The sequence below is a fragment of the Ooceraea biroi genome, chromosome 13, assembly GCF_003672135.1.
Source record: "Ooceraea biroi isolate clonal line C1 chromosome 13, Obir_v5.4, whole genome shotgun sequence".
NCBI classification, from domain to species: domain Eukaryota; kingdom Metazoa; phylum Arthropoda; class Insecta; order Hymenoptera; family Formicidae; genus Ooceraea; species Ooceraea biroi.
This window is the reverse complement of record NC_039518.1, coordinates 1420988-1435663: the sequence shown is the minus strand read 5'-3', so window position 1 is coordinate 1435663 and position 14676 is coordinate 1420988. Positions and strand designations below refer to the sequence as shown.

Sequence of the window (14676 nt, the reverse complement as noted above, 5' to 3'; positions counted from 1 at the left end):
TTAATATAATGGTGTATAACGAATGTATAATAGCGTATAACGAATTGTATGTACAAAAGAAAAGGCAACTATATCAAGACAAACACATTTAAGCTTGAAACGCATTAATTCCGATTGGGAATAATATAATTAGAATATTGTTATTATTATGTGTGTTATATGTATAATAAAAATTTATTTAGTTTTCATTTAAAATTAAAAAAAATACCAAAGTAAAAGTAATATTGTATAAAAATGCGGTTATCCATGTACCATGTCGGAAAAATACAGCGTAAACTGTATCATCCCTGGAACTTTTCCGTGTTTCGAATATATGCGATAAAACACGCTCTCGATTAGCACTTGCGTCATACCACGTCATACAGTGTACAACATCATTGTATGCAACGAGATGTAATATAATAGTACACAAAATCTATGTCTTATATACTCGATTAATCTGCTCACGATTATTATTCAATCACGACTGCGATTGAATTTTTTAATCTTTTTCAGAAACACACTATATTAATTCTACGAAATAAAACTCAATAAAATTTTGTGTATGCTAGAAGCAATGATAAACAAAATTGCATATAATATACATATTATAGACATATAATTATCGCATTAAGCATTATGCGTTGAAGATATTACAAAAATACTTGCGCGTATGCAAATGTGAATGTTGAACGAACAATACAACAATTAAAGACTCATCGGCGATCAGGAATATTACGCTTTTAAAGGTAAGTGCAGAATTCTTCGCGCTCGTAAAACAAGATTGTGCCTGTCTGGAAACGATTAAATGCGAGAGTTTCACGCATAATCTGCGTAATTCATTCGGCACACTTTAATATCGTCTATTTTTCCATCATTCGTGCGTTTCGCATATTGCGTATAATTATTTGCTGTTTCTTTGCATTTATAGAACGAATACGAATTGACACGATGTACGTATGTCATACGGCTATCCGTGACGAAACGAGATGCGCGCAAATCTTTCTCGCCCCCATCCTATCTTCCATATATGCGTAAAAGAGAACAAGTTGGCTGGACCACCGCGAGAATATGTCAGGGCCTCACGCGAGAAAATCCGCTCTCGTTGTTAATCGCAGCGTCAAGCTCAAACGGACTAATTGCGCATTTTCTCGTATATGACGTATACAAAGAGAAAAGATTCTATTTCTCCTCGTTGCCCCTTTAATTTCCTCAATCTTTGTTTTTCCATAGGCAGGTAGCAAATTGTTTCGCAATTTTCTTCGCCGCGGCGATCGCGGGGACCGATTGACAAAAAACTCCCGATCGTTGCACCCCGCGCTGCGATTGGCGCTGTGCAATTGTCCGCGAGCGTAATGATCAGCTAAAACACGGGACTTGTGACATTTCGACGAGCGAATAGGAGGTAATTTGCGAACCATTTCTACGAAACTCGATTTTTATCGCGCTGAAATTGTCCGACGAAATGACCGTTAATGACTCTCTCCCTTTCTCTTTGAGAATCTGTATTGATTAGTTCAATTATTATGAGATATTTATTTTCAAAATTTGATATTGGAGGTGCACGCTTATAATGTCCGACGCGCAACGCGAGCAGACTAAAATCTCTTGGCTTACCAAAGGAGCGTCTTCGTTCGATGCCCCACGGAGACATATATACATTATAATCGCAACTGCAAATTTACAGGTGTCCCGAGTGTATATAATAGATGTAACGCAAAAAGCGAAGGTCGCTCCTTGAAATAGGGCAGAATTGGAAAGGGAAAAAGATATCCTCAGCGAACTAGCAGAGGGGATGATCTATTATGTCTTTTGGAGTCTTAATAAACCAGATTTGACGTGAGAATTACGTGAATCCTGCGTTTAATTGCGCATCTAATCGCTCGGCACGTTAAATGACTTTATCCAATGTAGGAATTAATTGTCGGTATTCTGTACACGGGACTGTGCGAGGATTCCAGAAAAAAGTATCAATACCTTGTACGACAAAGCGAGAAACTAGAAAAGTATGAGGGACTTTTTATTCAAACGGTAGTCTTAATTGTTATCGCTTCGGTCATTCGAAGATCGACTTTGCAAAGGACTTCTCGAAATCTTAGAGACTTCGTCTGTCTGCGATCGTCTTACTTATATTATTATCATTCTCGCTTGGCCTTGACGAAACATTTCTTACGATCTTGTTAGAGTAAATAGCCTTCCTTAGCAAAATAGCGCAATCATCGCAACAATCGTACTAAATTTAAAAATATGTATACATTACGTAAGTATATCATCAAGATCCATTTTTCTCATGGAGAAAAAATATGAATAGAGAATTGTTCGGGCAAATATTGCCCGCGCAACAAAAACAACATTTTCACGGTTACGGACATGCGTTGGAGGTGCTGCCAAAAATTATCATGAAATTACGCTTTTCCTGTTATTATCAAGAAACAAAGTCAAAGCTTCCATTACGCGAGGTGCAGATAATTTTACGCGACATGAGCAAGTTAACGAGCCAAGGATTCTATGAATTGAGTGAAAACGCTTTTGCACGGTACTATGTCACGAAAGGGAAAGTTTGCGTCTGAAATTTATAGATATGCTGTACGATCGCATCTTCATCCGCAGAGAGTGAGCCGATGCAGCGGACGATTTACCATACGTCGATAATGTGGTGCGTCACGTTATCTACCGAGTCTCTTGCAGTGCCAGGATTGACATTATCGACGGCAGAAATATTCATTATTATATAATATCGATATCGATTATAAGTTCCAACCAATTTGAAATGTTTTTATCGACATGTACGCGTATAGGCGGGATCATAGACTTTTGCATAACGCATAAGAAAATAAATCAATCAGAATTTTCCATTTCTATTCCCGGATTGGAAATGGAGGATTCTGATTAGTATGTTTCCTCATGCGTTATGCAAAACGCTTTTCCAAACGTCTCTATCTCTAGCAGAGCTCTCATTGGATGGATCGCATCCGGTGTGCAGTGGCCATTATACCTGGGACTCGCTAATTCGTTCGATCTGTTCGATCCGATTGGTTATCGAATAGGGAAGTTTTCGAAAGCTCGTATGCAATCGTTTTGAATTCTAGAGATTCCATTTGCCAGTCAAAGTCAATCGACCTCGCGGATAAGTTTTTCGTGCAACGGATGAAATATCAACTCAAAGAGCAATTAAAATTCGCAAACTGCAATCAATTACAAAATCTCGAATCATTTGACATTTTGCAGCTGTATAGAGAGATCGATTAATTACGCATCTAACGTAAACTGTCGCAGCGCTGCGTTTGAATGAAGACACGCGATTGGCCGGTTACCGGTACATGCATACACTCGTGCGACGAAGCGAGCTGTGGATGCACTTAATGCACACACACAGGCAAGCTTTGACGTGAGCAGAGATCATATACACGGCGAGAGGCGAGATACGAGACGATATCGACGGGTCGAGTCGTGTCAAGCGAGCAAACGCTGTCATTTGGTGGTGTTTCGCTTGACCCGTCGTACGCGAGTGAGGTTTTGTAGAGTTCACGCTCGCCGAGAACGCGTTTTAATTGAAAATCGGCGAAAATGGCGGATACCACCGTAGACGCTACGCGACGCCTGAACGTGAAAAAACAAACGCTGGACGACGCTTATGCAGCGCCCGCGAACTTCCTCGAAATTGACGTGATTAATCCGATCACACACGGCGTGAGCAAGAAACGGTACACCGATTACGAGGTTCGCATGAGGGTAAGTAGCGTTCGTTTCACGCGAAATATATCTGCCGTAACGTCGAGCGGGTCGCACGCGTTCAGTACGTCGCAAAATGTATTCCCTGTGTGACATTTCTCTTTTACTTGCTCGCTGCGGATCGAGGCGGACGTTTTTTCCACGTTCAACAATCGTAACTCGATTATGACGGGCGATTGGGTGTATCGTAGGTACGTCGTGGGCTGTGCCCGCTATCGTTTTGATAAAAAGCAAATTACGCTCGGAGCGAACGCTGCATTCCGAGATCGTTTGAATGCGTATCTTATTTTGACATATTTTAGTGCTTAATATAACGGTGCGACGTTCGGAGCAACGTTGTTACGTTTACGTAAAAATTCGAATTACAGTCGAATAGTTTGGTTTTGACATCTTAAAAGACATTGCAAGAAAAATATATATATGCACGCACGTGTGTATTAGAAGGTATTTCAGAATTCACGTATCATTCTGGAATTCTGGAATTCTGTGTGCATGAATCAAGAACGATTCTTGAATTTTCTCAATCTTATTGTAACCTCTTTCCAGACAAATCTGCCAGTCTTTAAAGTAAAGGACTCGACTGTGAGAAGACGATACAGTGATTTTGAATGGCTCAGGAATGAACTAGAAAGAGATAGTAAGGTTAGTAACCAAAAGTTATTGCGTTGAAAAGTAATAACAATTGTAAGAATTGTAAAGATTATGTTATTCAATATAATATTATTGACTGACAGTACTAAGAGCGATTCTTTAAATGTTTCTCTCCATGTGCTTTGAAACATTATTCAAATAATTGTTTTCACTATTTACATTTATGTATATTGATTTTTATAAAATTGTTTGGTAGATCGTGGTGCCACCTTTGCCAGGGAAAGCATGGAAACGTCAAATGCCTTTTCGCGGGGATGACGGTATATTCGAGGAAGATTTTATCGAAGATCGAAGAAAAGGCTTGGAACTCTTTGTCAACAAGTAAGCATATGTTATGGCTCATCGTTCCAAAGTCACGATACTATCGTCTCCTTTTCTTTCTGCACTATACCGTATAATAATTTAATTAATTCGATCGACACGCGTGACTGATCTTGCATGTAATTATTTCAGAATAGCGGGACACCCACTGGCGCAAAATGAACGATGTTTACACATGTTTCTCCAGGAACCCGTAATAGACAAGAACTACGTACCTGGCAAAATACGTAATACATAAGTCGCTGTAAAAATGTTCGCAACTACCTTTTCCACCGAGCCTTCTACATTCGAGATCACGTTTTCATCATGTCTTTTGGCATTTTATTTGGAAGTCACGAACGTTCCTCTATATTTTTGCAATAGTTAAGCTTCCAGCGCTGCGATATCGGGTCGCAGGGTGCTTATTCGAAAGGCAAAACTTTTTAGTTTATTATTTAAACGCGCTACTCTATTGCGCGGAAATTATAGCTTCAAACATCTTTATAAAGATACAAATATATAGTATATAAATCGACAAAATCATTCGTACTCGTTAGTAGGTTGATTCTGTCCACTGTTATCATGATACTGTTTGTAACAAAGGATATAAGTAAAATAAAAAAAAATTTAAAAGATAACCAAGATGTGTCATTAAAATTACATCCTCCTTTGCGTTCTCACGAGACGTGTTTATTACGTGTAAATTACAAACGTCAAAATCACGCTCACTCGAGAACGTGAAAGAAACGTGGAGTAAGCACGATTCACACCTCCTGGGAAATAAACAATTTCAATATGATTCAATATATGACTTAATCAGAGAAATCATTATGTCAGCAATAAAGGCAAGAAGGGACTGATTTTACTGGGAAAAAATATGTATAAGCATGACTTTTGTCTCACCATGGAGAAATAAAATTAGAGGGTTAGTAATAAATAACCGCTATCATTATTATCTTCATTATCACTGTTTTAATTAGATCAAGTAATCATGTACAAAATGTACATGTACATTCTCCATCTACAAAAACGTGTTACGATTAGTGGATTCGTATTATCGTTGATCTCTACGTGTCGTGCTTTCTTTCTCTTCTCCTCTTTTTACGGGATAAGTCGCATCAGTCTACAAATTAAATAACAAAAGATATACGTTACTGATCTATATCTGATTTATAATTACACTCGCGATAACTCTATATTAAAGCTATTTTTTCAAATTGAGCGATTCTTTGAACAAGTTAAATCTCTCTTTACCGTGATTTACAAGCCATCGCCATTTTGTCACAATACTATTTTCTATCTCATTTATTACGTACAAAATATTTGTATACATTCAGAATTTATGTCTTGCTTACGCGCATATATACGTGTACAATTCGATCGCCGTTAACGAACGTGAAACGCAAAGGTGCTTACGTGGAAGAAGACGACGAATCACGTTTCAGGATACATTCTTTACAGGATCTTTAGGTTTTCATCGATCCGTATTCAGTAGAATCAATACTGTCGTACAATTCCTCATAGATATATATCTTGCTTGGTCTTTATAAATCTCTTATTCTTGAAGTAATTCTCTATGTACTCGCTCACGCACTCTTGTTCTGAAACGGATGAACCAAGGCAATAGGATTTTCGTCACCAAATGGCAGAGTAACGAAACTTTTCGCATCGACTCACCTGGAAATGTATTCTGCATGATGAGCATGTCCGCGATGTATTTGGCTACTTCCTTGAACAGCTGTCGATCTTTAATTTTTCTCTTTTTGTAAAACGGCATCAGGTATTGAACGATCCAAGGCGCAATTCTCTCCTTGCACGCCGGTAGATGTTCCTCGATGCGAATGGGAGAATCCGGCATCATCTCTTCCTCCTCGGAGCCTCCAAACAAATAAAGGAATTTTTCTTTTATTCTCCCATGTTTTCGATAATTCGTCAGCGACAGTTCGGTCATCTTGGCGCGTAATCTTGATACTTGGTGCACGCGTTCCACGAACCAGACGGCATTTATTCTTCGTTTCCGTTTCTCCTCAAAGCTCTCGTTCCCGTTGATCTCTTTCATCGTTTTACTTCGCATTTCCTTATAACGACTAAACGTAAGTTTGCCTCGACTAGTACCAATTCGAGGTACGTGACACTTCACGGGCTCGTTGCTCCGCGAAAGGCCAGAGTGATTCGTAGTCACGTCAGCATCTGTAGTCTCCAACCGCATCTCCTCGATTTCTTTGTCGATGCTAGCTGTCGTAACACCGGAATGTTTCTCGATCAGTCGGGTAAGGTCACTACTGTCGTCACTCTCGCAAAACATGTCCTCCATGTGTCGCAACAACGAATCTTGCGAATCGTCGTCCTCATTTTTGACAATAGCATTGACAAAGTCATTATCCATTACAACAGTGTCATTATTATTATTTGTAACAGTAGTGTCACTATCCATTATTTGAGAATCAGTTACATCCATGATTTCTTCGTCAGGATCATGGGATTCTCGATTCACCATTGTCTCCAGTAACCATAAATCCGTTTTGTCGTTAATCTCCTTCACAATTTCTTCATTCTCGTGCAAGTCCCTCACAGCAGGTAATGTCACTTGCGACAGTTCTTCACAACTGGATTTAACACACGTGCCTTCTACATCGTTCGTGTCGTGCAAATTTGGCCATGTGTCATCGGTTTGCACAGCGACATCAATTTTGTTGGTTGGGGTTTCCAAGAATCCTATCAACTTTTTGTACGGCTTCTTTTGGACAGTGTATGACTTCACATCTGCAATCTGAAGGGACAAAGACAAATAAAAATATGAAAGACAAAGTGTCAATTGAAGCTTGCAAATGTCTCTTACCATTTTTAACATGTTTCGTCTATACAAACCAGTTTCGAGTGCCAATCGCACAGCATTAAGTTCCATCTGGTCTGCACATTTGTTCACTTGAACGCTCTGTATACCATCATCCTTCTCTTCGTAACAAGTCATGTAATTACTAAGTAAGCACTCGTGAAGGTATGACAAGTACACAGCACGAACCTGCACACGAGTATACGGTATGAACGTCATTTATTCATTTGTTAAAATACAAAATTAATATCTTGCTCCAATGCAATCCTACTCGATTATACCTAACGAGTAAGAATATCATATACTTATTATTTTTCTGAAATTATTAATTCTCAAAAGAAATTCAAAGCATCTCGAAGTTTCTGATATTTTCATTCTTCAACTTGCAACAAAATTTACAAAATTAACTGCAACTCATACAAGATATACTGATCCTCTTGTGAACAAAATTGATGACGATCAAAATACAAAAAGTAAACAAACAAGTTATCACAGGATAAAATAGGTTACGTTAGGTTAGAATTCATAAAATTAAATTCATACTAATCATGAAATAAAAAACAGCAATAAACAAAAAAGGAAACCTGCCATTCTAGTGAGGCGTAGAAATTCATCGTTGCATTCAACATCATTCATAGTCGGCATCGACGACAAGGACAAGAATGAAAGATCGTCCATATCATTGAGACTAGCATCATCACCATCATCCCTCGTATTCCGTTTTCTTTCTAGTGTAAGTACCAGACTAGTATCAATGCGATCTGTCGCCGTCATCATAAAGAAGAAATCGCAATCATCACATCTCGCGAAAGAAACGGACATCGATTGCACGTTTACAATTTGACACGACAGTCAGGTAGACTGAAGTAGACCACTCGTCACCTATAACCAGTGAACTGTGATCAAAACAAGCTGTGATAAAAAATAATACAATATACATATACGTAGCGCATGACCGAGGGCAGCTACTATACTGGTATCGCCATCTGAACTTTTTTCTCTCACTCACTCTTTCTGGCGAGAAATATTTATATATTAGATTTATGGAGAATATTTCATTTTTATTATAAGACTTCCCGCTTTAAACATTCAAAGTATTACTTGTTATTTAAAGTCTAAAAGTTAAAAAAAGACTTGTTAACAAAGTTTTCAGTTTTCGAAATTTTTCAAATCTTTTTTGTTTTTCAGAAACTTTTGGGCGCGCTGTTCTGTATTTTAAGTATATATTTCTCATTGCTCATATAATTAATAATACGGTTTAAATATTGGTAAAGAAGGCAATATAGCCAACGAGTCATGCATTGAAAGACATTGTTGTGGATACGAAAGAACAAAACATTAAAATATTATTAATGCATTCAACTATGTAATATTGGGTTGGCCAAAAAGTAATTGCGTTTTTTCCAATAGATGGACATACATGTCTTGAAATGTAACTAACTTCATTCTAAACCGCAAATTCATTATGTAGGTTAACAACTCACAGTTCAAGCTTGTTTTAGAAAGAGAAAGTACACCATTTCGTTAACATTGTTTGTTTGCCGTCGATTTCAAAATGGAAAATAAAAAGAACATTTTCCTCATATTTTGTTTTATTACTTCCGAAAAGGGAAAAACGCTGTGCAAGCTCATAAAAAGTTATGTCATGTATATGGCGAAGATGCTTTAAAACTGCGGCAGTGTCAAAATTGGTTTACTAAATTTCGATCTGGAGATTTTAATGTGAAAGATGCACCACGCTCAGGAAGGCCAATCGAAATTGATGATGACAAAATAAAGGCACTGATCGATTCGAATCGGCGTTTAACGACACGAGAGATTGCTGAGAATCTTAACATATCGAAATCGAGTGTTGAAAACCATTTGAAACGACTTGGATACATTAGTAAGCTCGATATTTGGGTACGACACGAGCTCAAAGAAATTCATCTCACTAAGCGTATTGACATCTGCGATTCTCTTTTGAAACGTGAGGAAAATGATCGATTTTTGAAACGTATAACAGGCGACGAAAAATGGATCGTCTACAACAACTTCAAACGAAAAAGATCGTGGAGCAAGCGTGATGAACCTGCTGAAAGCACTTGAAAAGCAGATATTCACCAAAGAAAGATTATGCTGTCAGTCTGGTGGGACTGTGTATTTTGAGCTGCTTGCAAGGAATCGAACCATTCATTCAGACGTATATTGTCGTCAACTGGATAAATTAAATGATGCCATCAAACAGAAACGTTCAGAATTGGTGAATCGCAAAGGTGTTGTGTTTCACCATGATAACGCTAGACCACGTACAAGTTTGGTCACTCGTGAAAAATTGTTGCAGCTTGGATGGGACGTGTTACCATGATGTTACCACATCCACCATATTCGCCAGACCTGGCACCATCAGATTACCATTTGTTTCGTTCTTTGCAAAACGCCTTGAATGGTAAAACCTTTACCTCTGATGAGGATATCAAATCGTTGTTGGAATTGTTTTTTGCTGAAAAAGATAAGAACTTTTTTGAGCGCGGAATCATGAAATTGCCTGAAAAATGGCAAAAGATAATCAAACAAAATGGACAATATATTGTTTAATAAAGTTTTTGTTTCCCATGAAAAATTCGCCTTTTATTTATATAAAAAAAAACGCAATTACTTTTTGGCCAACCCAATAGTATTATTAAGGATTAAAACATGACACATTATCTCACATCAGTTTTACGCACCGTTTATTTCTGTTACTATATAATCGTGAAGATATAATCATTTAGATACTATGCGTTTGGTTGAAAAGTACTTTGTCTGTCAACATTTATACGTTTATATATTTTTGACACACAGCAGACAGATGCACACCCACGCACACACGCACACACGAGACATAATTCCGATTGTGCAATTTCCCCGTAGTACACCTCGTATAACATCATCGGCTGTCGGTGGCGATTATGCAAAATGCAAGATTCACTTTAAGATGCCGTATCTATGCGAAAAAAATCGTAGATCAATTTTGTGTTCAAATTCAATTTGCTCACAAAGCGAAAGTTTTGAATTTTATGTTTTGTGTAAAAGATTTCTGAGAAAAATGTTTTCCCTTCCGTATGGATAAATTTGCGAAATTAAAAGGAACACATTTGCATTTCAAACTATTCTCGATAATAAATGATCTATGAGACTTTTCTTTACAATTTCAAATAAAATCTCAACTGTTGATCTTCGATTACTTCTCGCAAAGTTACAACCGCGAAATATTCGTAATAAAAATATTCACCAAGTTTGAACTTGGCAAATATTTGGCATAATATTGATCCCTTAATTTTGTCACTGAATATATGTATATATATATATTTTTTTTTCCACTAAACACACCTTCTTTCTCAATCATATTAAACTTTTATAAAACTGATCATTCACTCTCATAAATATCTCTAAAAAATGTTTTCCATAATCTTCTGTTATTACTTAGAGACACTTCTGTTGTATATAATTTTTAAAATGATAACAGATATTCTATTTGACTTTTTCTTTCATGACTGGTAATGATTGACAAGAAACTTAAGTTGGCGCAGATAATTTATATATGTATCGGTAATCTTCATAGAATTTTGATAACTGTACGAACAACGTATAAACTTACATGTATGTTTTATATTTGAGATCTATAAATAGCATGTAATATAATATATCAAAAGATATACAATAAATAATTGATTAATCAGAGTATTAAAACACATATGCATGTATACGCGTATTCGTAAATTTATAACTGTATTTTAGCAACTGCTCATTAGTAAATATACAGTTATTATTGTAGTAGCTGCAGTAATAGACGTGTTTCCTCCCGCTTTAAAATAATGTTACAATTATTATAGAATATAATAACAGATCATAAATAAAGATAGTGCATAAATAATACTTACATTTTATAATCTATTTGATACGTCATTAGCATTTTCTCTACCATTGGCGATTCGCGAACCAAACTGGAAAGCTCTCTTAGGGAAATTCGCCGTACTTTGAAAACCAATATTGCATGCTAACAAACGTAACAGTAATTTATCTCCCAATCCAGTTGGCATCTTCTCAGTTGGATAACACCTGTAATTTTTCATCGATCATTTCCTCTATACCTTATATTCTTCCGACAATGATAATCATTTATTATGAAATATACCTCTCCCATGGTTTTATATTTTGCACATATTTCACCAAGTGTTCATCTAGATACGGTAAACGAGACTGTTTCCCGTGATCGGAAACAACCCGGTCGTCCCGGCCTAAATTTCTCTCAGAGATCCTTGCCAGTTCGATATTCAATTCTTGCACCAGCGCGTCCCATCCTTTGTGTTTTAATATAGTTCGGTGCCTCATGTATCCGCCAAATAACTCGTCCGCACCTATGCCGAGCAGTAATATTCTGCATGGCGATTCATACGTTTCGTTAATTGGGTAAAGAACACCCTTGGCGCGACTGGCAAACCACATGGCACACCCTAAACTCTCGTCTAAAATCGTGCACAACGGATACAACAGGTCACAGATTCGTGAAGTCCGATACAGTTGCAATTCCGCTTGGGTAATGTTGCACTGAAACAAATAGCTCCTCAGTTTGTCTTCTCTTTAATATCAAATGAATAATGAATAAAAAGTGTTTTGAATATGGAATAGAATACTGTACCTCTATGAGATTCCACTTCCTGTTAGGACATATTCGTAACAATTCGGAGTAAGTTTGTCGTCCAGTCTTCCTATCTGGCACATCATATTTTTGCGTTACATTATCGCCTTCGTCATTCGCGTGATTTATTTTCTGCCTACTTCCAGGTTTCTCAAATGCAACGTTTATCAGATCGATACTTTCGTCTTTTGGCACGTATCTGTCAGCGATCGCCGCTAAGATCGCCGAGTCTAAACCACCGGAGAATAATATGCCGACCTTGGAATGAGCGCAAGTAACATTTCCATCGTTTAACATAATTCTTATGCAATCTTTGCAATAATTTGGCTTTTTCTTTACTCGAACTTTTACCGATTGATGCAACAGTTCTGTCAAGCGTTTCACTCTCTCGTTCACTTCTCGATTCTCCAATAAATAATGTAACGTCTCGCTAAAATCCTTATTGTACGGTACACTTTCTAGATATTGCAAGTCCTTTGGATCAGGATGCAGATGTAAATTTGTCAACAACGGACGAGCATCCAATATGATCTCCTTAATATCGATGTCTACGTTTAGATTCGTTTCCAGTGCCTCGATAACATCCGTGAATCTCAAGTCGGGCTCTTTCCAAGGATAGCATGCTAAATTGATTTTTGAGCTATTTAAATTCATGGCGAAGATACCTATGGCTGGTACTTCTACAATTTCTTTCATCCTCTTATTCGCAACCGATGTTAGAGTCAACGAATTAACTTCGTTGTCCACTTTTAAAAGTAAACTGTGTCGCCCAATAATATCGCGCCCGAAATACAATGTATTACTTGATTTTTGATAGTATATCAGACTGTAAGGGCCTTCGATCTTCCGAAGCACAGACATGACATTCGTGGTAAATTGTAATTCATCCAATATCACATTCGTATCGCAGACATCGTCTCTGGCCTAAAAGCAAGAACGTTGTAATTATGTTGTATTTATATTGTGTGATTGCAAGTCCGGATATAATTATCCCACTAAAAAAACCTTACAAAGGTGAAAAAACTACGCCTGAAATCAATTGTTAACTAGCCAAGTATCTAGAAGCAATTCAGTTTGAGTATTTTCTCTAAATATTTCCCATGTATACTCTCTTATTATAAGATAAATAGATTTTAATTCTTAATGTTCCTGCTTTGCTTTTTAGCTTATTCAGAACGATTTAGATCCAATTCTAAGAAGAATTAAAGTAATAAAAATTCGATTTTATATATACATTCGTCATGTGCGTTATGCACTCTCCGAAACGTGGATTGTATTGTTGAAACTAGATGAGAATCGCTAGCAAGAACACTGACTAGAAATATTCTGTAAATATGATACAAGACTTACCAAACAACCTGAGAAGAGATCTCCGTTCCAAAGTAACAAATTACCATTGTCGTCCATACTTGGTTGTATCGTTGTCCTTGGTCCTTGCATCCACAGTATTGCAGCAGCAAAGTATCCATGCCAATTATGACTCAGCGACATGTATTTCTCCGTTAAATGATCAGGGCCTCGTGTAGCTATCATGTCTTTGCACATGTTCCACTGAAACAGATATAAAATACATAAGTAAACAAAAATAAATTTAACATTCTTGTTTTTAGGCAAGAGAAGACAATGTCTGCTTTGTATAATTTTCAAGGTGCATAAATTAAAACAAAGATCCATTTAAAAAAGAATATTTCTAGAGTCATATGAAGATTTTCAACTTGGAATTTTATTGCATTTTAATTAATTAATTTCCTATTAATTGCTAATTAATGATTAGCGATGACATTTATACCTGTTTGGAAGATTCGGAGCTGTTATCAGGCTGATATAGAGAACAAAATATTCCGCACATTGTGATCCGTTCCGATGCAAGCAAATTAAATTACAATTTTGCTGTGAATCGCGCAACGTACAATTAATTGGAAGAATAAATTTGAAACAGTCTTTTGGTTCAATGTTGAAAAGTATTTGCCGTCATAGACATTTTAATAGGTTAGGCTCAATGACTGCTCGAATTAAATAATTCCTATTGTTATTAGCAACATGTCTTATATATAAAATTCTTATGTATTTAAAAATAATGTTTCCTAATTTAAAAACTGTTAAATTACTATGTATACAATGGAACGAATATAATGGTGCATCCCATGCACATCGAGATCGCCATTGTTGTATCAATTCCCCTACTACTTGAAAATAAGTCTATGGGTACGGTCCAAGTCACGCTTCGAAGCGCTTCTAGACACTTTCTATCTTCTTCTCATTTGACAGAAGGAAAAGGATGGAAAGTGTCTAGAAGCGCTTCGAAGCGTGACTTGGACCGTACCCTATGTCTGATCAGTCATTGTATTTTACTACTAGATACGAATTTTCAAATAAAAACGATAAAGATGTTTATGCCTGGACAATTTATTTTAATCAGAGTTCGAGTTATGAAACATGGTTTAAAGAAAAAAATGTTATATTCCACTCTGTTAACGTCAATTTTCTGCAGTTAAAGTTTATCGCTGAATTTTAGACGTTA

At 36.9% G+C, this 14676-nt stretch overlaps 3 protein-coding genes across 3 annotated transcripts; 1 reads left to right on the top strand and 2 right to left on the bottom strand.

Moving 5' to 3' along the window:
* Window positions 1-3337: 3337 nt before the first annotated feature.
* LOC105283939 (sorting nexin-12) lies at window positions 3338-5300 on the top strand. The gene is made up of 4 exons (XM_011347082.3): window positions 3338-3711; window positions 4258-4353; window positions 4559-4683; window positions 4816-5300. The coding sequence occupies exons 1-4, from the start codon at window positions 3547-3549 to the stop codon at window positions 4919-4921; spliced, it is 492 nt and encodes a 163-aa protein (XP_011345384.1). The 5' UTR covers window positions 3338-3546; the 3' UTR covers window positions 4922-5300.
* A 311-nt stretch (window positions 5301-5611) lies between these two features.
* On the bottom strand, window positions 5612-8422 carry LOC105283940. Its single transcript, XM_011347083.3, has 5 exons — window positions 8084-8422; window positions 7502-7684; window positions 6340-7432; window positions 6079-6263; window positions 5612-5785 (listed from the first exon to the last, which is right to left on the bottom strand). The coding sequence occupies exons 1-4, from the start codon at window positions 8315-8317 to the stop codon at window positions 6181-6183; spliced, it is 1593 nt and encodes a 530-aa protein (XP_011345385.2). The 5' UTR covers window positions 8318-8422; the 3' UTR covers window positions 5612-5785; window positions 6079-6180.
* Window positions 8423-10189: 1767 nt separating this feature from the next.
* Window positions 10190-14345, bottom strand: LOC105283941 (asparagine synthetase domain-containing protein 1). Its single transcript, XM_011347084.3, has 6 exons — window positions 13945-14345; window positions 13506-13706; window positions 12156-13079; window positions 11652-12064; window positions 11398-11575; window positions 10190-11321 (listed from the first exon to the last, which is right to left on the bottom strand). Exons 1-5 carry the CDS (start codon window positions 14002-14004, stop codon window positions 11401-11403), a joined length of 1773 nt encoding a protein of 590 aa, XP_011345386.1. The 5' UTR covers window positions 14005-14345; the 3' UTR covers window positions 10190-11321; window positions 11398-11400.
* Between the last annotated feature and the right edge of the window lie 331 nt (window positions 14346-14676).

Bases quoted from the DNA above. Each gene is read 5' to 3' on its own strand.
- LOC105283939 (XM_011347082.3), top strand. From the start codon at position 3,547: ATGGCGGATACCACCGTAGACGCTACGCGACGCCTGAACGTGAAAAAA. The intron at 3,712-4,257 runs GTAAGTAGCGTT...ACCTCTTTCCAG, and splicing joins ATTACGAGGTTCGCATGAGG to ACAAATCTGCCAGTCTTTAA. The intron at 4,354-4,558 runs GTTAGTAACCAA...ATTGTTTGGTAG, and splicing joins AACTAGAAAGAGATAGTAAG to ATCGTGGTGCCACCTTTGCC.
- LOC105283940 (XM_011347083.3), bottom strand. From the start codon at position 8,317: ATGTCCGTTTCTTTCGCGAGATGTGATGATTGCGATTTCTTCTTTATG. The intron at 7,685-8,083 runs GCAGGTTTCCTT...ACTCGTGTGCAG, and splicing joins TTCTACGCCTCACTAGAATG to GTTCGTGCTGTGTACTTGTC. The intron at 7,433-7,501 runs GTAAGAGACATT...TTGTCCCTTCAG, and splicing joins GACGAAACATGTTAAAAATG to ATTGCAGATGTGAAGTCATA.
- LOC105283941 (XM_011347084.3), bottom strand. From the start codon at position 14,004: ATGTGCGGAATATTTTGTTCTCTATATCAGCCTGATAACAGCTCCGAA. The intron at 13,707-13,944 runs GTATAAATGTCA...TATCTGTTTCAG, and splicing joins GCTCCGAATCTTCCAAACAG to TGGAACATGTGCAAAGACAT. The intron at 13,080-13,505 runs GTAAGTCTTGTA...TCTTGCTTTTAG, and splicing joins ATCTCTTCTCAGGTTGTTTG to GCCAGAGACGATGTCTGCGA.